Below are 23,024 nucleotides of genomic sequence, written 5' to 3'. Positions count from 1 at the left end.
GAACAGCAGCATTGGGTGGTGGACAGACAAGGACCAGGAGTCACATCCCCTGGCACCTCTCCTGTTCCTTCCCTGATGGCTGACTGCCTGGCTGACCTTGGGGTCCTCACCTAGAACACGCAGGTGCTGAGGTCTCAGAATTACAAGGTGAGGTTGTTCCTTCCAGGTGTGTCATGGTGACTGATATGATACAGTGAGTAAATAAAAGTTATAGTAGAAGGCTGGGCACGGTGGCTCACGCCTGTAATCCCAGCACTTTGGGAGGCTGAGGTGGGCAGATCACCTGAGGTCAGGAGTTCGAGACCAGCCTAGCCAACATGGAGAAACCCCGTCTCTACTAAAAATACAAAAATTGCCTGGGTGTGGTGGCACGCCTATAATCCCAGCTACTTAAAAGGCTAGGGAGAATTGCTTGAACCTGGGAGGCGGAGGTTGCAGTGAGCCTAGATCACACCAGTGTGCTCCAGCCTGGGTGACAAGAGTAAAACTCTATCTCAAAAAAAAAAAAGAAAAGAGAAAAAAATAAAAGAGCAGAATGGTGATTTCCAAGGGCTGGGCGGAAGTTGTTCCTTGGGTGTGCAGTTTCAGTTATGTAAGATATGGAGGTTCTAGAGATCTGCTGTACACCTTGGTGTCTATAGTTAATAGAGTTTGGGTATCTCTTATGCATAAGAGCAGAAGTGTTTTGGATTTCTGATTATTTTTTATTTTGGAATATTTGTATTACAAGTATCAGCTTATCATCCCAAATCTGAAAATCCAAAATTTCAAAATGCTCCAGTGAGCACTTCCTTTGAACATCATGCCAGTGGTCAAAAAGTTTTGGATATTGGAGCATTTTGCATTTTGGATTTTTGGATTTGGGATTCCCCATTTGTAATAGTCCATTTTGCCCTTAAAAATTTGTCAGGAGTTTAAACAAAGGAGTTATGTTCTTACTGTAGTGAGAAAAAAGAAATTTGGGGGAAATATTAAACTTTTTTCTATCAGTGGAAATTATTATTAACGGTCTAAAGATCTAAGGCAATTGCTGGCTGTAGTATTTCTCTTGATAACACAATAAGGTTTTGGCCTGCTAAACGCTGAAGACCAGCATAATCATGTTAAGCTCAAAGAAAGATGCTGACTTTGGTTTGAAATCAGTGACTCTCTGGGTAGAGAGAGAATTGTGAGTCCTGTTAGGAAGACAGAACTGGTCAGAGGGAACGTCTGAGATGTCTCAATAATACATAGAGAAGAATAATCCCAAATTAGGAGATGTGATGTGTGTTACGTCAGTAAATTTAGAAAGAACACTCATCTCAGTTTCCTGTGCAGAGTTAGGCAAAATGGGAAGGGGTCCAAAACAGTCATATGAAACGCCTTCCTCCTTTTCTCTAGACCTCAGGAAACACAACTAGAGTTTGATTAAATTATCTCGAATTGGGCAGAGTCTAAGTGCGATGCCAGCGGCTTGTGCATCTCCCCACCTGAAGACCCCATCTTATGATAATGGCATCATTACGAGGGACACAGGTGTGTGTGGAACAGGCAGTGAGCCCATCAGACAGCACAGGGCTGGCCAGCTCCACCTGGTCCCAGGAACCACCAGTATCCCATTACATGTATGTTACAGCTTTTATAGTTGTCCCACAACTACAAAATATAAAACATGCCATTGTCAATACAAAATATTGAATATGAAGTTGGATATGCTGTTTCACATTTTTTCCCCACTCTTTTTTTTTTTTTTTTTGGGAGACAGAGTTTCGCTTTTGCTGCCCAGGCTGGAGTGAAATCGCACTATCTTGGCTCACTGCAACCTCTACCTCCTGGTTTCAAGCGATTCTCCTGCCTCAGCCTCCTGAGTAGCTGGGATTACATGTGCCTGCCATCATGCCTGGCTAATTTTTTGTATTTTTTGTAGAGACGGGGTATCATCATGTTGGCCAGGCTGGTCTCAAACTTCCAACCTCAGGTGATCCACCTGCCTCAGCCTCCCAAAGTGCAGGGGTTACAGACATGAGCCACCACGCCTGGCCTTTTCCCACTGTTTTAAAACTTTGCTGTTTCAGGCCGGGCCTAGTGGCTCATGCCTGTAACCCCAGCACTTTGGGAGGCCGAGGTGGGTGGATCATGAGGTTAGGAGATCAAGATCATCCTGGCTAACACGGTGAAACTTTGAAGCAAGGATGATTATAGTCCCTCCCTAAAACTAACTCCCTCTTTGTCAGGGATTGCCTTTGTAAAACTAATGAAACATTACGAGATTAGCATTATGGGAGGGGCCCGAATTGTGCTAAAATGTAGGCATAGTTTCTGCAGTCCCTGACTCCTCAGGACGCATGTGTCCAGAAGTCACAAGATTTGTGACTTCCCTAATTGCTCCCATAGATAACATCACTATTGTAGAACCTGAGATTGGTCTTTTGAGATGTTTCTCAGACTTTTGCATTCTGGCAACTGACTGACTCCACCTGGACCAAGACCCATGATTCAGTCAGTGGTCTTGTGGCCCCCACTCAGAGGCAGTTTCAGCACACCAGGATCAGTTGCCACATCCCTATGATTTTATCCCCAACCAATCAGCATTCCCCATTCCCTAGTCCCCTGCCATCAGACTAGCCATGAAAAACTCTAACCTCAAGCCTCCAGGGAGGCTGATTTAAGTAATAATAAACTCCTGTCTTGCTGTTTGGCTCACTTAGCATTAATTAAACTCGATCTTGACTGCAATATCGTGGTCTCGGTGAATTGGTTTTGTCAGTGCAGTGGCAGGAAGAACCTGCTGGGCAATTACAAGAGTAGGTGGAGGAGTCACTCGTCCCTGTCCTGTGGCCTGTTCCATGTGTTGGCCTCATGGAGCCCTGGGTGGGGACACAGTGGAAGCTCGTTCTCCTGGTGACCTGGGGACACTGGCTCATGATGAAGCCTGGCAGGGGCTCTGATCCAGCTGATTTCTGTGCCTTTTTTTTTTTTTTTATTGTCCCGGAGTTGGGCCAGGCCACAGTGTGAGTGGGAAGGGAACAGAACAGCCAGTCTTGTTAGAGGGAGTTACTGGGGAATACCTAATGGTGGAGGAAGCTGTGCAGGGCAGGGGTATCCTCACTGTTGTGAAGGGGGATGAAGATAAGGGACAAGGGGGAGCAGAGATAGTCAGAGATTACATGGCAGTGAGCTGTGGGGACTACAGTGACCTCATGGACCCCAGGGGCCAGGAGACCCCTGGTTATTCTGGAACCAGGACCAGGGAGCCCTGAAAACCTTCCCACAGATGAGCTGTGCCAGAGTCCCATGAGATGTGGTTCTTGGGGTAGCTTTAGGGGCAGGGGTTAGAGGAATGCAACAAGGATCCTGGCCCCTGGAGGGACAGGAAACAGGTGTGGCCAGAACCTTCTAGGATTCTGCATCCAAGATCCGGTCTCTGAAGAGTTTATGAATTATTCATCATTCATAAATGATGAATAATTCCCTCCTTCATCAGAGAACTACTGAGTGTGTGTCTCTCACTGGGCCCTGCGCTGGTGCAGGGTGTGAGTGGGGAGTGAAAGCAAGGTTGTTTCTTTATCCTCTCGTAGGGGTGACACTGACACACCAGGAAACACAGGATTTCGGGTCGAGTGAGGGCAGTGGTGCGCATCTGAGAGGGAGGCCCCGACATTCCTGGCACTGACTCTGTTGACACAAGGGATTTAATTCCAGGTTAGGCTAATGTGTTAGGCTAATTTTCGTTACTATAAGGAAATGTCTGAGGCTGGGTAATTTATAAGGAAAAGATATTTAATTGGGGCAGGGATCTGCAGGCTGTACAGGCATGGCACCAGCATCTGCTTGGCTTCTGGTGAGGCCCAGCAAGCTTGCAATCATGGTGGAAGGAGAAGGGGGAGCAGGTGGTGTCATGTGGCAAAAGCAGGAGCAAGAGAGAGTGTGGAGGTGCCACACACTTTTAAAGAACCAGATCTGTGAACTCAGAGTGAGAACTGACTTGTCACCAAGGGGATGGTGAGAAACGGCCCCCATGATCTGAGTGCCTCCCACCAGGCCTCACCTCCAACGTTGGGGATCACATTTTAACGTGAGACTTGGAGGAGATAAACATCCTCACCTCCAACGCTGGGGATCACATTTCAACGTGAGATTTGGAGGAGATAAACATCCTCACCTCCAACGTTGGGGATCACATTTCAACGTGAGACTTGGAGGAGATAAACATCTTCACCTCCAACGTTGGGGATCACATTTCAACGTGAGACTTGGAGGAGATAAACATCTTCACCTCCAATGTTGGGGATCACATTTCAATGTGAGATTTGGAGGGGATAAACATCCAAACTATATCAGGAAAAATTGATTAATTTTCCACTTGCCCCTCACTCTCCAGACCAAAATCTCCCCTTCTGAGTTGTGGATGCCCAAGAAAAAAGAAAGAGGACTTACGACAGGTCTCAGGTCTGCAGATGTCTAATGATAGCCCCAGCCATCCCCTGGTGGAGAAGAGGCAGCTGTGGCTGCAGAGACCTCGTATGACTCTAATCTGACACCTATGACTTGTGTGACCCTAGTTGGTGGCTGTGTCTCCCTGTTCCTCAATTTTTTTTCAATAAGTAGGATAAGTGCTATTTGACTGTGAGGTTGTTTGTGAATTAATCTCAAAATATTTAGAATTACTTGACCTCAGCTGTGTATAGAGGAGCTGCCCAAATGAACAGCATCTGTGCTTATTTGCCTCCAAAAGAGAGGTCCCTGGGCCTGATCCCTTGTGGAAAAGGAGCTGCCGGGAGCATCTTCTCTCTTCTTTTTCTCCCCCTGGGGATATTGAACTTCCCATGGAGTCATCTAAGTTCCCCTGGGCAGTGGGCTCATGCCCTAGTCATCTCGTCCATCTGTTCACTCCATGCTGAGTCTAAAGTGAAGGATGAGGCCCTGTCCTTGCCCAGAAGAGGTTCTTGGGGCTGGACCCTGGCTGGTGACCAACTCCAGGAGCCACGACCCTCAGACAGCTGGTAAAATCTTGCTCCCAGTCAGCCCTGCCCAGGAGGTCTCACCCAGCCCTGGCACAGGATCCCTAAGGTCCCCAGGGTCACCTGGAGTCAGGAATCTGGGACAGGGATTTGCACAGGGGCTCAGCTCTGGGAAGAGCTGAGCTTCTCTGTGACGATCCTAGGGGGCCCCATAGGCCAGGCCCTGACCCAGTTCTCCAGGGTCTTTCCTAGGGTCAGGTCCATGGAGAGGGCACGGGGTGCTTGGCTGACACTGACCTCCCCCTGCTGAGTGCCCCCATCAGACTCCTTCTTCTGCCCTGAGTGTCTGTAGGGTCTGGATGCAGGAAAATAATTCTGATCTGTTGAAGTTTATCTCCCCTGTGTGTGTCCTGCACTAAATGCCCAAACCCCAACACAAGATGTAATGCAGAGAGGACACAGGCACAGCCCAGGCCTGACAAGCCCGTATGTGGGAAGTAGAACTGACCCCAACACCCAGAGGTCATGGGGAATCACTCACGGTATACCCGGAACTGGCCAGTTGCTTCTTCATTCTCAAGATCTTCCTTTATGACTTGTAGGGTGTAGGATCCTGTGTCATTCTGGGTGACGTTCTGGATCAGCAGGGATGCATTGGAGTATATCATCTCTCGACCGCTGTGTGCGGGCCCTGGGGTAGTTTGTTTAGTTCTTATTACATATGCTACAATTAGACGTTTGGCATCCACTCTTTCCCCTTTGTGCCAGTTGTAGCCAATAAGATTCTGGGGCAGATTGTGGGCGAGTAGAAGAACCTCCTTCCCCTCTGCGACATTGAACGGCCTGGATTCAATAGTGAGCTGGGCAGTGGTGGGCGGGCTCCAGAAGGTTAGAAGTGAAGCTAGGAGGGAGAAAGCCTCGGTCAGTATTAGGACCTACGTATTGGGGTGGAAAGATGGGGCCCTGGGTCCTGAGAGAGTCTCTTCACCCCTCAGCCTTGGAGAGTATATGTGTGTCCACTTGGTCAAGGTCGGTAGTGTGACCTTTCTCCCTTCAGCACCTCTGACCGTGGCATTTTCCTGTTTGGAATCCCCTTCCCCAGGTGTCTGCATGGCTCCCTCCCCGCTGGCCTCAGGTCCTGCTCACATCAGGGCATCTTAGGGAGACCCCTCCCCTGACACCTCCTCTAGAGACCCTGGGTCTTCCCTTTCTGACCTTTTTCTGCTCTGTTCCCTCCGGGGCTCTTGTCAACACCTGACCTCACATTCTAGATCTCTTTGGGTGTCTGTCTTCATCCTCGCGAGAGTGTGAGCTCTTTGAACACAGAGACTTGTCTGATATTTGTTGTATGCCAGTGCCTAAAATTTGATTGCAAATACTCGTGGGTGAGTTAATGAGTGGTGGTTATTTTGCAACTTGTGGTTGGTGGTTGAGGGCAGGGTTTAGTGCCCTGGTTATATTTTTATTTAAAGTGTCATCCTGATTAATTCTTATTCTTTTTTTTTTTTTTTTTTTTTTTTTTTGAGACGGAGTCTCGCTCTGTCGCCCAGGCTGGAGTGCAGTGGCCGGATCTCAGCTCACTGCAAGCTCCGCCTCCCGGGTTGACGCCATTCTCCTGCCTCAGCCTCCGGAGTAACTGGGACTACAGGCGCCCGCCACATCGCCCGGCTAGTTTTTTTTGTATTTTTTTAGTAGAGACGGGGTTTCACCGTGTTAGCCAGGATGGTCTCAATCTCCTGACCTTGTGATCCACCCGTCTCGGCCTCCCAAAGTGCTGGGATTACAGGCTTGAGCCACCGCGCCCGGCGATTAATTCTTATTCTTATCATTTTCTACTTGTAGTGACCAGTAATGATTAACTTGGAAAACATGATGAACTGATTTTCCTCCGTCTTATCAATCCCAGCTCAATGTGATTGTCTTGTTGTGACCCGTGTCCCTCTCTGATGTTCTCTCCCCTGAGGCTCCAGCAGAAGCCCTCTGTCCCCTTTCAGAGCCTCGTCCTCCCCAGGAGACCCCAGCCATTCTCTGTGATCCCTCCTCCTGCCCACTCCCAGGAATCCTCCACTCACCTGCGAGCAGAAGCCCCTGCCAGGGGATGCATTCTCTGTGGGGAGGAGCCAAGGGGGGCCCCATGGTCTTTGCTGCCTGCTCTTTCCTCCTCTGTGGAAAAGAGCCTGGGCTCCAGGAATGCTCCGTCAGGGCTGCTGTGACTGCAGGCTCTGCTTTCCTTCCTCTTTCTGTGCTGAGCTTCCTCCCAGGGCAGGAGCACTTTCCAGGGTCATGGGTGAAGCTCTGCCCCGGTCACTTCTCTGTCCCCTCCCATCTCAGTTTTGCCTCCTTTTCTGTTCTTCCTTTTTCCCTTCTGTCTACATTTGATTGCCCCAGACCAGGCTCTGAGAAGCAAGGCTTATTTGGACCCCTGTCTCGTAGCAGGACGATCCTCCCTCCCCAGCGTGGACCTCTGCTATGCCTTGACTGTGGGTCTGTCAGCACCATGGAGAGTCCCTGGGGGTCCCTGAACGTGGTGTTATTTTCTCAGTGACAGAGAAACCCCTTTGTGTGTGCAGGGTCTTCTCACATGTCTGGGAAGATTGGATTTACTCCCAGCAAGGAGGTCACAGAGACGTCCGGGGTCCTAGAAATGGACACATCTAGGGCTAACGTCCGAGTCTAAGATTCTGAGTTGTTCTTTCTGCAGAGCTATGTGACTCTAATTTCTTTGGAGTAACTGAGAATGAAGCTGTATGGTGCTGTAGCTTTATGTCATCCACACACCAGACATTTCTAGGCTGACTTTATGATTTTCTCTCCAGCTTGTACCACCTTTATTATTATATATTTCATCATTTTTTCTAAATACATTTAGTTTACAAAACCTCCTGTCCTAGTAGGGATCGGTGACTCAGATCTGTGATCGCAGCTACTCAAGAGGCTGAGGTGGGAGGATGGCTTGAGGCCAGGAGTTGGAGACAAAACATCCTTGTCTTATGCAATATTGTCCATGAAGTTACAGATTTGATCTGTGCTTAATTTTTTTCTCAACGTGTATTAAAATAAGCACATAAGTATTAAAGGTTTTAAAAAGCTTACTTACATTTCGCCTAAAATCAGTTTTTGGAGATGCTGACACAGTGGCATAAGCATGGACTTTATGTCCAGATGTACCTGGGGACAGCTAATGGTTCTGTCCCTTAACTATGTCGACTTGGACAAGTCATTTGGCTTCTGTGATCCTCGATTCCCTGATTTGTAAAAGGAGGATGGTAAAATCCTCCTCGCAGAGTTGTTGGGAATAAGTGAGCTGCTGTGGGAGCCCAGTGCCCAGGCGGATGTTGAGTACACGATGGTTATCATTGTGATTATTGCTGTGGAATTCTAGTTTTCAAAGAGAGTGTCTATGCTGGAATATTGGGCTTGTGGCTTTCTGCTGATGTGGATGTGTGAAAAAGCTACTTTTGCTTGTTAGGATTTGTGGTGCATCTGTCATTATTTTCATTTCCCAGTTCCGCTACCTATTTTCTCTGTGATGTTAGTCAAGTTGCCTAAGTTTTCTTTTGCCTCATTTACCTAATTTGTGAAATGTGGGTAACAATACACTAGTGTGTGTGTGTTATTTCCCAGCTCTGACCACTAGAGGGCATAGAAGCACCGGCACCTACTAGCAATGGGCATATAGGTGCCTATGGTCTGTAAACATCATTCTCCCATGAAAGGAACCAGGGTTCCCCAGAGAAATGGCCGATTCCAGGGCTAGGGCAGGAAAGCACAAGAGGAGACTGGAGCATCTTGCGGGGCCTGAGAGTAAGGCACAGCTTGAAAAATGATGGGGATGTGTGGAAAATATCACAAATGCCAACTAGAAGAAGCTCCCAATGGCCAATTTGGGGACAATACAGCAATATAATCAATAATAATAGTAATGTAGTCCAACCAATAAATACTTCAGAGTCCATGCTGATATATATAAATAAGTGAATACATACATAAATGAGAAAGAAAAAATAGCTCTTTCCTACAGCAGCTTTCCAGTTAATCAATGTAGAAGCAATGATGGAAATAGAAAATCACTGTTTGGCTAACACCACAGTAAGAATTGTTTATCGGCTACAATTATCTCTGGATTCTAGAAATTAATTGGTAAAAGTATGCTGAGAACAAACAGGCTGTTTGTGTATTTCCAAAGTATCTGTCCACAAGATGCTTATTAATTACAATGAGATGAATAGTAACTTTACAGTAGAGAAACCTGGCAGACACCACCTGAACCAAGGGCTTAAAGTGAACCCCATCAGTAATGAGAGATACTGACATCCTGGGGCTCTGGCTGGGATGTCCTGAGAAAGATACATCACTTCTGTGCCAATCTTGCCCAAAATACACAACCTGAAACATCCCAAGGGAACATGAGACAAACACAAATTGAGGGGCATTCTATGAAACAACGGACCAGACCTCCTTAAAAGCGTCAAGGTCCTGAGAGAGGGAAAGAGTGGGAACCTCCCCGAGGCTGGAGTGACCTGGGAGATGTGATAATGTTACTCAGTGTGGGATCCAGGGTTGGACTCTGGAGCGGAAAAAGGACAGGACTAGGATGATTAGCAAAATTTTATTTTATTTTATTTATTTATTTTTTTGGAGACAGAGTCTCACTCTCACTACAACCCCTGCCTCCCGTGTTCAAGCGATTCTCCTGCCTCAGCCTCCCGAGTAGCTGGGATTACAGGTCCTCACCACCACGCCTGGCTAATTTTTGTATTTTTAGTAGAGATGGGGTTTCATGATGTTGGCCAGGCTGATCTCCAACTCCTGACCTCAGGTGATCTGCCTGCCTGGGCCTCCCAAAGTACTGGGATTACAGGCGTGAGCCACCATGCCCGGTCCAAAATTTTAATATTACTCTCTCTCTCTCTCTCTATATATATATATATACACACACACACACACACACACACACATATGTATGTATAAATATGTGTTTTTTTTTTTTTTTAGACAGAGTCTCGCTCTGTCGCCCAGGCTGGAGTGCAGTGGCATGATCTCCGCTCACTGCAAGCTCCGCCTCCCGGGTTCATGCCATTCTCCTGCCTCAGTCTCCCGAGTACCTGGGTCTACAGGTGCCCGCCACCACGCCCGGATAATTTTTTGTATTTTTAGTAGAGACGGGGTTTCATCGTGTTAGCCAGGATGGTCTCGATCTCCTCACCTTGTGATCCGCCTGCTTTAGCCTCCCAAAGTGCTAGATTAAAGGCGTAAGCCACCGCGCCCGGCCCCATATTTCTATATTTTTAAATTTATTGTATCAATGCTAGTTGACTGATGTTGATAATTGCATTAGAGTTCAGGTTATTTGAAAAAGCTGGATGAAGGATATACTGAAACTCTGACTGTTTTTACAGTATTTTTGAACATTTGAAAAATGAAAACTAAAAAAATGTAAAATGCATAAGATTTTTGTGAGGATAAGATGAGATAAATGTGAAGTGCTTAGAACAATGCCTGAGACACAAGAGTTCTTAAAACATATCAGCTATTATTATAAGTAATTTTATGATAAGTAATATTATAAGTAATGAGTCATCTATTATAAATCATATAAAATACGATTTATTTCATAATATCCTCATATATTTTCACCCATTTCTTTTTTTCCCTCTCCCCTTTGAAAAGCATATTGAGCATGTATGTCATGAAAAGATAAAATAGGATTCGATTTTATTTTCAGAATTATTGTCAGAGATGAGGAGGAGCTATTATTTCCTCCAGCCACTGAGTAGCTCAGACTCAGGCCCGCATTGCAAACTTTGCTTGGCTGGGAAACAAGGCTTGAGCCTGGCCGCCGCCCACCGACATGGTTTGTGTTGGCGCCCCCTGGCGGCACAGTGAGCTTTCCCCAGTTCCTCACCCTGGTGCTTTAAGAGCCACTTAGAAATTCTACACAGTTTATTTATTAAACCCTTTCTAGGTCACGCTGCGGATCATTTAATCTTCACAACAAGTCGGTGTGAGAAGGGGCATTTATTCATCTTAAGACGATAAAACAGGATGAAAAAAGTGAAGCGACTTGTCCAGGGTTGCAAAGGGAATGGCAGGGCCAGGATTTGGATCTAGGTCCCGCTGACTTCCAGGCTGATTGTAAATGTTCAGATGAGTCTGAATGTGTGGCCAGGTGGAGAACTGTTGGTATAGAGTAGTGGTTGTCGACAGAGGGTGGTTTCCCCGCAGGGGACATTTGGCAACGTTTGGAGATATTTTTGGTTTTCATACCGGGGTGGGGACGGGAGAGAGGGAAGGCTGCTATTGGCATCTAGTGGAAAGAGGCCACGTGGATGCTGCTGAACGTCTCACAATGCACAGAACAGCCCCCACCACAAGGAACTGTTCAGCCCCAATGTCAATAGAACTGCTATGAAGCCCTGGTCTGACTTAGAAACATGAGGATGCATTCTTGCGGTTAGCTAATGTTTGCCAAGTGCTGAGTGGATAGCATGAGGGATGTGGAAACAGTGCACCAGTCTGTGCTGCCAAGGAGTGTGAAGTTTAGAAGGGCAGGGGGTGGAGGCAGGAGAGGCATATGAAAGCCTTCAACATAAGGCAGCAGACGATAAGTGCAACAAGACAGCGTCCAGTAGGGCTAAGCAGGCTCTCAGGAGGGAGAGCACTCATCTGGCTGTGGGAAGAACTGAGCAGTTGTCTGGCCTGTGGGAAGGTGGTTTTGAGCTGGGTGTGTGAGCAAAGTTGAGCTGATGGGAAAACACAAACCCCATTCAGGGAAGGGCAAACAGGCTAGTTTGAGTGGAGAGAGAGTGATTTTTAGTGAGTAGAAGGGCTTGCACTGGAAAAAGAGGTTGCAGTTAGAGCTTTGAGTTCAATCTGAGGACTCTAGCCTGGGTGTCTGTCAAAGTGATGGAAGAGTCTTCCCTTTTGGAAGAGTGGTCTGGGCCCTAGGGCTGTGGGGCTCAGCAGCTTCCAGAGTGCTCTTTCTACAAAGGAGGGAATTTTGGAAATTGGGGTGGAGAAGGGTGAATGTCTCCTGATTTTAGGACCAAATTGATGCAGAGTATGTAAGAAAGCCATTTCACCTCAAAGTGGCCTTTGGGGAGATGGTGCTCCCAAGTGGAAATATACATGGAGCTCTCTCTCTCTCTCTCTCTTTGAGATGGAGTCTTGCTGTGTTGCCCAGGCTGAAGTACAGTGGCACGCGATCTTGGCTCACTGCAATCTCTGCCTCATGGATTCAAGCTATTCTCCTGACTCAGCCTCCCACGTAACTGGGACTACAGGCATGCGCCACCATGCCTGGCTAATTTTTTTGTATTTTTAGTAGAGATGTGGTTTCACCACGTTAATCAGTTTAGTCCCGAATTCCTGACCTCAAATCGTCTGCCTGTCTTGGCCTCCCAAAGTGCTGGGATTACAGGTGTGAGCCTCTGCACCTGGCGGGCTGAGCTCTCTTTTAGGTGGTTTCTTTGCAAAGGTCTGGGCCACTTTGCTTGTAGTGAAAACTGGAGTAGATTCAAAACCTTTTACCAAAGGTCTGCTTCCCAAAGGGTGCGCTGTTGCAGCAGGGCTTGGTGTGGCTAAAGCTTTAAATATGGACACTATCTGGTGATAGGATTTTCTTCAGTTTATTACATTACCTTCAAATAGCATTAAAATGTGTGCGTGCTTGGTACACTCTAAAGAATTCAAGTGGGCCGGGCGCCGTGGCTCATGCCTGTAATCCCAGCTGGGAGGCCGAGGCAGGTGGATCACAAGGTCAGGAGTTTTAGACCAGCCAGACCAACATGATGAAACCCTGTCTCTACTAAAAATACAAAAATTAGCTGGGCATGGTGGCCCATACCTGTAATCCCAGCTACTCAGGAGGCTGAAGCAGGAGAATCACTTGAACTTGGGAGGCGGAGGTTGTGGTGAGCCGAGATTGCACCACTGTAATTTAGCCTGGGCGACAGAACGAGACTCTGTCTCAAAAAAAAGAAAAAAAAAAAAAAAAAGAATATAAGCAAAGTTTGAGATCTGCCTGAGCAACTTAGTGAGACCCCATCTCTACAGAAAAAAAATATTAGCCAAGCATGTGGGGTACACTTCTAATTATACATACTTGCGAGACTGAGGCAGGAAGGCTGTTTGAGGCTGCAGTGAGCTGTGATGGCACCACTGTACTCCTACCTGGGTGACAGACTGAGGTCCTGTCTTTACAAAAAGGGAATGAAAGCAAAGAGTTCCTTATCTTTAATGAATGTGCAGTTGCCTTTAACATCCTCCCACAACTGCCACCAAGTTTGACCCTGGGGAAATGCATTACTCTTCTGGGAAAAGCTGGGGAGAGAAGGCAAGGAAGCAAATCTTTGTTGAACCAGTATGTACATATATATATTTGCCAACTATAGTTGCAGACACTGTCACATACAATATCTCATTCAACCCTCGCAACCCTGGATGTAAGTACAGTTTGCTTCTTTTAGTAAGTGAGGAAACTGGCACTGAGAGAGGCTCACTTGCCCCAGATCCCTGTAGCTGAAAGGGCTACATTTTCGTGCACATGTGGCCTGTTTTGCCCCATTTTCTCCCCCAGTTTCCCCTTCACAGACAGTCTTATTTCCCTGGATTCAGGCTGCTAGAGACCATGGATATCAGCATTAGTAGCAGCAACAGAAGGAGAGAAGAGATTAGAACTTTATTTTTTTATTTTTATTTTACTTTTTTTGAGACAGAGTCTCACTCTGTTGCCCAGGCTGGAGTGCAGTGGTGCGATCTCAGCTCACTGCATCCTCCGCCTCCTGGGTTCAAGCGATTCTCCTGCCTCAGCCCCTGAGTAGCTGGGATTACAAGCACGCGCCACCATGCCCGGCTAATGTTTGTATTTTTAGTAGAGATAGAGTTTCACCACTTTGGTCAGGCTGGTCTCGAGCTCCTGACCTCATGATCTGCCCACCTCAGCCTCCCAAAGTGCTGGTATTATAGGCGTAAGCCACCATGCCTGGCCGAGATTAGAACTTTAATTGTGACTGTTGGTGCAGCTGTACGTCGCTTGGAGATTGTATGGAAGCTGTCCCGTTGGAGGCTCCTGATCTCTGGGGATGGCTGAAGCCAGTGTACATGGCCTGGTAGTCTGTGCTTTAGTCCCACAACACTGTTTTCATGTGAGGGCAAAAGCAGTGAAGTGACACTGTCTTGCTGTTAGGTAACAGGTTAGACTGTGTACTTTATGAAAATCTGGGAGGTGAAACTTGTTAAACAAAAGAAATGAAGCATTCTTAAGAAATAAGGTGACTAACTTGGCAGCCGTGCCAGTTTCATCCCTGTACTCCTTCCCACCTCCCCACACACCGGTGCTTCATGATTTCTTCCTCAAGTCTTTTTTCTCATTTGGATTTCCTTCCTTCCTCCTTTCCTCCCTTCCTCCCTTCCTCCTGTCTTTCTTTCTCTTCCTTCCTTCCTTCCTTCCTTCCTTCCTTCCTTCCTTCCTTCCTTCCTTCCTTCCTTCCCTCCCTCCCTCCCTCCCTCCCGTCTGTCTTTCTTTCTTTCTTTCTTTCTTTCTTTCTTTCTTTCTTTCTTTCTTTCTTTCTTTCTTTCTTTCTTTCTTTCTCCCTTTCTCTCTCTCTCTTTCTTTTCTTTCTTTTCTTTCTTTTCTTTCTTTTCTTTCTTCTTTCTTTCTTTCTTTCTTTCTTTCTTTCTTTCTTTCTTTCTTTCTTTCTTTCTTTCTTTCTTTCTTTCTTTCTTTCTTTCTTTCCGAGAGAGAGTCTTGCTCTGTCGCCCAGGCTGGAGTGCCATGGTGCCATGTTGGCTCACTGCAACCTCCTCCTCCTGGGTTCAAGCAATTCTCCTACCTTGGCCTCCCGAGTAGCTGGGATTACAGGTACAGGCCCCCACGCCTGGCTAATTTTTGTATTTTTAGTAGACACAGGGTTTCACCATATTGGCCAGGCTGCTCTTGAACTCCTGACCTCATGATCCGCCCACCTCGGCCTCTCAAAGTGCTGGGTACAGGCATGAGCCCCTGTGTCCGGTCCCACCTTATACCTTTCAATGACCCTTTCTAGCTGAGTATTTGGCAGGAAAGTGATGCTATGTATTGGTAGAAGAGACATTGACAAGGTCTGTTTCCCCTCTATGCTCCTGCTCCCATCTTTGGCAAAATATTGGCAATAGTAGTGTTGTTGCCTGGAAAGTTGCCTTGTTCTGGCTCTGTTCACAATTCCTTTCCGTTGTCTGGCTTAGTCGTTCTGGTCCAAGGGAGAGGGAACTGAGTTGGGGAAGAGACCCAGAGCTGCAGGTCCCAGAGGTTCTGAGAAACAGGAGCGACAGGAGGGAAGGAGCCCTGAAGGGTGTTTGCCCAGCTGCTGGGGTGCCTGGCTCCAGCCCTTGTTTGGAAATGGCCCCAGGGAAAAGAAGAAAGGTAATAATACTTTAAGTAAACATTGGGGCATAGAATATCAGCATTCACTAAACTTGACATTTATTTGAGACTTCAGGAAATGTGCTCAAAGGGAGAGGAGACGCTGGGCTTGAACGCTGGATGATATTCGTGGGTGCTGAAGGGAAGGCTAACAAGGGAGCCCTTTTTTGGAAGCCTCCAGGCAGGAGTGAGAACAGGTGATATGACTGTTTCCCTGAGAAAAGGGAAGAGGCAAGGCATGAGTCAAAGCCCTTTGATTTTTGTTTGACTGTTCTTCTCTGCATTTTCAAATTATCCCAGCCTGTTGACTGACACAGAGTTGATTGTGGACTTTGCTACTGCAGGGTTTATAAGGGACTGTGCTAGGCAGTGGAGCCTGTGTCTAAGTTGAAGGTTCAAGCAGAGTCTAAACTTTTTCTGATGCAAATTACTGATGTGGCTTTTTTTCTGGAAAATTCTAAAAATGGTCTCTGCCTTCAGGAGGCTTATGTCTAACCAGGGAGATGACATCCACTTCATAAAGCCTAGAAACATGAGTGCGGTCATCTCTCAAAGTGGCAGGTGTGCAGGGGGACTGAGAGGAACTTGGTCGGGTGGAACTTGAGCTGGAGATGGGGGAGGATTTGGGTTGGTGGAGGGCAGAGTGGAGGGCCGTGCAGAGCAGGGGCGTGTTGTAGGAGAGGTGCCCCCCGGAGCTCAGTGGATGGGGATCTTAGAGGACAGGAGCTGTTTGTGTTCATTTTTGTATTCCTGAACTCACACAGGGCCTGGCACTTTGGGGTATTCTATAAATGACTGTTGCATGGAATGATCATTTGTAACCTGTTAACTTGTCCTGATGTGTTAGAAAGTGTACAAAAGCGCAGCCCATTAGCATAAAGAAAATCTTACTGAAAAATGATCCCATGTATGCATAGAGCCTGGTGCGGCCACTTTACTTATGCTGCTGAGTTCTCATGAGTCCACACTGAGGCCACCGTGGGGCCGGGAACTCCTCCTCAGACCTTCCTCCGGGTGCCTCAGTCTCTTTACCCCTCTGTTCTCCCAAGTCCTGCTCCCTGTCAGTTCACTCCATCTAGTTTCCCCTCCATGCACTTGGGGTGGGTGTCACATCCTGTGTCTCATCGAGGAGGGGGGGCTTCGGGTCCGCAGGTCCATTGATTAAAACATCCTCAAGACAAGTGGACTTTCCTCTTGTTAACGTGACTACTTATAATGCATCCTGAGAACATTATTTGTGTCAAGAGTCTCTCTGATGTACAGAGGCCCTCCCTCCCCCAGGAAGGAGGTAAGGGGAAGTTGGGAGAAAACACCGTTCTGCCTGGGTTACTTATTTCCCTATTGTACAGCGTACTTGGTAGACGTTCAGAAATATTTGTTGACTTTGACCATGATCCACATGGCTCGCATATAGTCATTTATTCACACATATATTCAGTGAGGCTTTGAGCGCCTAGTGTGTGCCTGGTATTTGCCAGACGGTGGAGGCTGAGATCAGGTGTGCTGCTGCCTCTGAGGAGCTCTCACTATACAGCTGCACCTAGGGTGACTGAATCCACCTTCCCCACTTTACAGACGTGGAAATTAAAGTTCAGGGAAATTATAGGATTAGTTCAATGTCACAAGGTCACCAGCCTCAAAGTTACGGGAGTAAAGCAAGTTTCCTGACTTGCTGGATTTTCTGTTAGTGTACAGCCACCTGGCTGCTGCAGGTGCAGACGTGGTGAGCTCCCATAGGAGAGAGGACGTTCAGAGTGAAGTGGGAGCCCTGAGCACCCTGGATTAGCCAGGAGGACATGCTGGGTCCAGCTGTGACCGCACAAAGGACCATCGGGGACATTTGCATTCTCTTTTTCACTTTGAGCTTGAAATGACGAAATCTCAGCTCAGAAATGATCCCATGTATGCATGGAACCTGGTGAGAAAACCAAGAGTGGGAGATTTTTCACAGGGCATTGGTGAGGTGGGTCAGAGAAGCCTGTGCTGATATCTGTCACGGTGTTTCTCACTGAATGGTAATGGTCTTGCTTTGAGTGGGTTCTGTCCATAACCTGGAGCTCTGTGAGGCAGGACCAGGTGTGATTTCACCTTTGTCTCTCCAGTGACAGTACACAGCAGGCTCCGATAAATATTTCTTACAAAATAAAACTGAATAAAAAGTAGACACCTGCACACATGTGGGATGATTGAGCAGCAGCAGAAGCAGGAGAAGTCAGTGTCCCCAGATCAGCTGATACGGGGTTCGGCTTCTAAATAGGGGTGAGGTGCCAGGATGGGGATGGGGGTACTGTGGCTCTGCTGCTCTAGGGAACACCCCTGTGATTTGGAGTGTCTGCTGTGGTTGCTGCACTTCACTTGCCAGTGGGAAAGGGACTGGAGGGTGTGGGGCTTCAGGTGACTCCACGTGGGAAACCACCAAGGGAATCTGGGATGAGAGGCACATTTTTTTTAACCCAATATTTCAAGGTGGGTTGTACAAAGAAGTGTTAGACTTATTTCAGCCAATGGAGGACATAGGACAAGGATTGGTGAGTGTGAATCAGACATATTTTGGCTCAGGATGAAAAAGAACTGTCAGAGTAAAGTAAGTTTCCTTGGGGAATTAACTGTTTACTGGTGGAATTTAGGCTAAGACTGATGTTGAAAATACCCATTACAGTGGCTGGGAGTGGTGGCTCACGCCTGTAATCCCAGCATTTTGGAAGACTGAGGTGGGCAGATCACTTGAGGTCAGGAGTTCAAGTCCAGCCTGGCCAACATGGTGAAACCCTGTCTCTACTAAAATTACAAAAATTAGCCAGGCATGGTGGAATGCACCTGTAATCCAAGCTACTCGGATGGCTGTGGCAGGAGAATCGCTTAAATCCAGGAGGCGGAAGTTGCAGTGAGCCAAGATCGCGCCAAGATCGTGCCACTGCACTCCAGCCTGGGTGACAGAATGAGACTCCGTCTCCGGAAAAAAGAAAAGAAAAGAAAAGAAAAGAAAAGAAAGAAAAGAAAAGAAAAGAGAAAAGAAAAGAAAAGGAAAGAGCCATTATAATGATTTTTAAGGTTACAAAGGCAGAATTTGGCTTGGAACCGTTTCTCACTGATCACATATTGTTATAACAACTGTTTTTTGCAATGGGTTATTGCTCTGTGATGCAGGCTGAGCTCTCTCTGACAGTTACTTCCAGTCTTTGTGGGCAGTTATGATTCTTTTACCTCATCTGTGACTTGGACTTCATCTCCTACACCCTGCCGCTCCAGCCCCATCCCCTCCACGACTGGTGAGACCGGTAAGAGTTAAGTGCATTTGCTGATGATCGTCACAAGGTGGCAGCACAGACATTCGGGTGTTTTCTAAATCTCTACCTGGGTGTGGGCGCGTCTAAGAGGCTGTTTTAAGAAAAGGTCAGGAATGAGGCGAAGGTCAATGTTATTTTCCTTCTTTCTCCTGTGAGGTGATGGAGTCCAGATGACTGTGAAATCATTGCATTTTAGAACTGGAAGACACTTCAGTAAACTGTGCTCACAGATCCCCCAAAGATCTTGTTTAAATACAGATTCTGATCCTTCTGGTGGGGTCTGAGATTCTACATTTCTAAGGTGCTTTTGGACATGTCATTGCTGTTGGCTGGTGGGTCACACTTTGAGTAGCAAGGGTTGAGGGTCATTTAAACATTAATTCTCACTGCACCTCATTATAGATGAAGAGAGACCGAACTGCAGAGAAAGAATGTAACTTGCCCCACCCTGCCATGCCCTTACTGCCTGACTTTTTGTATTTAAACCCACAGCTTTAGCCTCTCTGACTGGTTCTTACTCCATACATCATGTGGTCCTGTCACTGTTGTTGGCGGCATCTCTCTAGCTTAGGAATCCAGAATCCCCTTTTCAACACCTTCTTTGGTCTTGGCTCAAGGTTTCACTTTGGCCGGTTCTGTCCTCTCAAAACCTTCAGTGACTTTTCTGTAATCAGATCAAGTTTGAACGTCTGTCTAGTGTTCATTTCTCTGCAGCATATTATCCTCCTTTAGCAAGCTTACCTAATTCTCTGTTTTAAAATGGTTTCTTTCTGCTTCAGCTCTCCCTGCTCCTTCCTATTCTCTACACATACCCTGTTCAGGTCTCTCGGTGGCGGTGGTGGTGGCATGGGCTTCGGTGTTAGACTCACTGAGGTTCTAATCCCACATCCACCAACAGCCTTGGCAAGTTACTTCCCCTTTCTGAGGATCAGTATCCTCCTTGTGAAATATCCCCATATCCTGTGTGAGAAGAGTAAATAAAATAACATCTGCAAACACACTCTTATTCCTGGGAGGCTCTTCAAAACTAGCATCTCTGGTGGGGCCTGTGTGCATCTTTGTGCATCTAGAGTGGTGCAAAGTGTGCATCTTTGCATGCTTTGTGTATTTCTATCACACGATTCATCATTTCCTTCCCATCGGTGGCAATTAGGAGCTCATCTCAGGCTTAGGATAGTAAAATTATATGGCATGTGTTTTCACTACAATAAAGGTCTCTCTGAGATCTGAGGAGGAAATCGGCCAGGAGGGTTGGATGCTTTACTCAGGTTCCCTTGGCTTCTGTTTCTCTTTGTGTCTGCTTTCCTAAGCCCGAGTCTTTCAGGGCCTAACCCAAATCCTTCCTGTTTTGTGAAATTTTCAACCATTTTTGACCCAGTCGATCCCACCCTTCTGTAACTTATTTCATCTATGTATTGGCATTTAATTATGTGCCAGCCCTCCCAGTGAGACCTCCATAGAGAGGCTGGAAGGGTACTGGCTGTGTGAGAATTGAAGGTTGAGTGAGTTCTTTTCTTACTACGCCCTGAGTGTTAGAGCGGCCTTCTATTTTTTTTGTTTTTTTTTTTTGAGACAGGGTCTCACTCTATCGCCCAGGTCGGAATGCAGTGGCATGATCTTGGCTCACTGCAAACTCCACCTCCAGGGTTCAAGTGATTCTCTTGCCTCAGCCTCCCAAGTAGCTGGGATTACAGGCGCCTGCCACCATGCCGGGCTAATTTTTGTATTTTTACAAAATACGGGGTTTCACCGTGTGGGCCAGGCTGGTCTCGAACTCCTGACCTCAGATGATCTTTCTGCCTCAGCCTCCCAAAGTGCTGGTATTACAGGCGTGAGCCACTGCGCCTGACCCTGCCTTCTCTTTTTTTCCAGCTATTGCCAGTAGCAGTTCTTCCTGCACCAGCAGCACCAGACCCTGGCAGGCATGTGAATACCCTAGGGATTGCTCTTGTCAGGGTCCTTCCTGCCTCTGGGTTTTGGTTACAGTGGCATGTTTTTTTTGCATGTTATCAGATGGCCCCTCTGATGAGGGCACTGATGATATCTTTTAATAAAAACCTCAGGGTAATAACTCGGGAAGTTGAACACAGTATCCTCTTGCTTAAACAGCCGGTAAACAGGAGATGTGTACATTTTCCTATTTTGTGAAATTTATAACAGTCTTTATTCTCTTACTTCAAAAGAGATTAAGGACAAAGGACCAAGTGGGGAGGACAGGGTTGTTTAGGGAAGGTTTGTGAATTTTTCCTTCAATTATACCCGGAAGTGTGCATCTTGGCACATGTGGTCATATATTTCCATGACATAATTCATAATTCCCTTCCTGTCAGTGGCAATCAGGAGCTCACATCAGGCTTGTGATAGTAAAATTTTATGGTGTGGGCCAGGCGCCGTGGCTCATGCCTGTAATCCCAGCACTTTGGGAGGCTGAGGTGGACAGATCACGAGGTCAGGAGACTGAGACCATCCTGGCTAACACGGTGAAACCCCGTCTCTACTAAAAATACAAAAAAATTGGCCGGGCATGGATGCGGGAGCCTGTAGTCGGAGCTTGCCATGATCGAGCCAAGATCGTGCCACTACACTGCAGCCTGGGCGACGCAGTGAGACTCCTTCTCAAAAAAAAAAAAATTATATGGTGTGTGCTTTCATTACAATACATGTTTCTCTGAGATCTGGAGAGAAAATAGTCCGAAGGGCTGGACACTTTACTTGGTATCCTGCCTCTCTCTCTCTTGTTTTTCTTTTTTTTTGAGACAGGGTCTTTCTCTGTCACCCAGGCTGGAGCACAGTGGTGCAGTCATGGCTCACTGCAGCCTCAGCCTCCTGGGTTTGAGTGATCCCCCCACCCCAGCCTCCCAAGTAACTGGGACTACAGGCGTGTACTACCATGCTTGGCCATTTTTTTTTTTTTTTTTTTTGTAAAGATGGGGTTTCACCATGTTGCCCAGGCTGGTCTTGAACATCTGAGCTCAGTTATTTGCCTGCCTTGACCTCCCAAAGTGTTGGGATTACAGGCATGAGCCGCCACACCTGGTGCTGCCTTCTCTTTTTATTGGGTAGCAGTCTACTCACCCATCATTTTCCCAGTTAGGAGATTTCTGGCCTTCCATTCCCCTTCCATGGGTCCATGCCAAATATTGTGTCTGGAACTGGATGTTGGGCCCAAGGAATGGTTTCCTGACTGATTTCCAGGATTCTAATCTTCACGCTGTAAGCTTTAGGTTTCCTACCCTGGAAGCTGGTTAGAGTCACCTGTAGGGCATTTAAAACCTACCAGTGCCTGTGTCTTCCCCCAGGAGAGTCTGCTCTGATTGGTTCATCATGTGGCCCGAGTATTGGTCACTTACAAATGCTTCTGCTATTTTACAGTGGAGGAACTTTAGCCCAGTGCTCAAAGTTAACATCTCCAGTAATCAGAGATATCGACATCTTAGGAAATATGATCGATGGAGAAGGTGCAGCATCACCTTTGTGGTATTCTTGTCTAATGTGTACAGCCTAAGTTTAATCATGAGAAAAATAATAGATGCCCAAACTGAGGGTTATTCTACAAAATGACTCCAATACTCTTCAAAAATGTTAAGGTCATGAAGGCAAAAGAAATTCTGAGGAACTCTCCCAGTTTAAAGGAGACTGACAGGACAAAAAATGAGATGCAATGTGTGATCTTGGATTGGATTCTGGTCTAGAAAGAGGACATTAGTGGGGAGATAGAGGAGATTTAATAAGGTCTGCAGATTCATTCATTGTACAATGTCAGTGATTAATGTATTTATTTTAATTTTAATTTTAATTTAATTTAATTTATTTTTTGAGACAGAGTTTTGCTCTTGTTGCTCAGGCTGGAGTGCAATGGCATGATCTCGGCTCAACACAACCTCCACCTCCCAGGTTCAAGTGATTCTCCTGCCTCAGCCTCCCAAGTAGCTGGGATTACAGGCATGCACCACCACACCTGGCTAATTTTGTATTTTTAGTAGACACAGGCTTCTCCATGTTGGTCAGGTTGGTCTCAAACTCCTGACCTCAAGTGATCCTCCCACCTTGGCCTCCCAAGGTACTGGGATTACAGACATGAGCCGCCGCACCTGGCCCATGTATTGATTTTAATGATTACACTGTGGTTATCTAAAACAATATTTTGGGAAATTAAGTGAAAAGTATATGGGAACTCTGACTATTTTTGAAACATTTTTGAAAGTGTGAAATTGTTTCAAAATGAAAAGTTTAGAAAAAGAAAAACGATTCCAGATAATTCTATTAAGTTGCCAGAGTTCAGAACCACTTCTCTAAGTTATCTTGCCTGACACTGTTGTAACCAAGTACCCCTGTTTTTCTAGAGGTGGCTTAATTTTTTTATTGTTTTAACAGAAATAATTATTTCATTTCTCA

General features: G+C 46.6%; 1 protein-coding gene across 8 annotated transcripts in view; it reads right to left on the bottom strand.

The window, feature by feature from the left end:
* LOC707824 (CEA cell adhesion molecule 3) overlaps window positions 1–23,024 on the bottom strand; it is a 58,754-nt gene that overhangs the window by 5,230 nt on the left and 30,500 nt on the right. For 7 of the 8 annotated variants that reach the window (XM_077983016.1, XM_015124069.3, XM_077983013.1 and 4 more), the window contains exons 1-2: window positions 7,013–7,264; window positions 5,482–5,841 (exon numbers count right to left, since the gene is read on the bottom strand). The exons of the other annotated variant lie outside the window; for it this stretch is intronic. In XM_077983016.1, the coding sequence (XP_077839142.1) occupies window positions 5,482–5,841; window positions 7,013–7,076 (424 nt within the window). In that variant the 5' untranslated portion in view covers window positions 7,077–7,264. Of the gene's footprint in view, window positions 1–5,481; window positions 5,842–7,012; window positions 7,265–23,024 lie in introns of those variants that run through there. 8 annotated transcript variants of the gene reach the window in all.

This window comes from Macaca mulatta, chromosome 19 (genome assembly GCF_049350105.2).
Source record: "Macaca mulatta isolate MMU2019108-1 chromosome 19, T2T-MMU8v2.0, whole genome shotgun sequence".
Classification (NCBI taxonomy): Eukaryota; Metazoa; Chordata; class Mammalia; order Primates; family Cercopithecidae; genus Macaca; species Macaca mulatta.
Note: the sequence above shows the minus strand (reverse complement) of the source record. Positions and strands in the feature narration are given on the sequence as shown.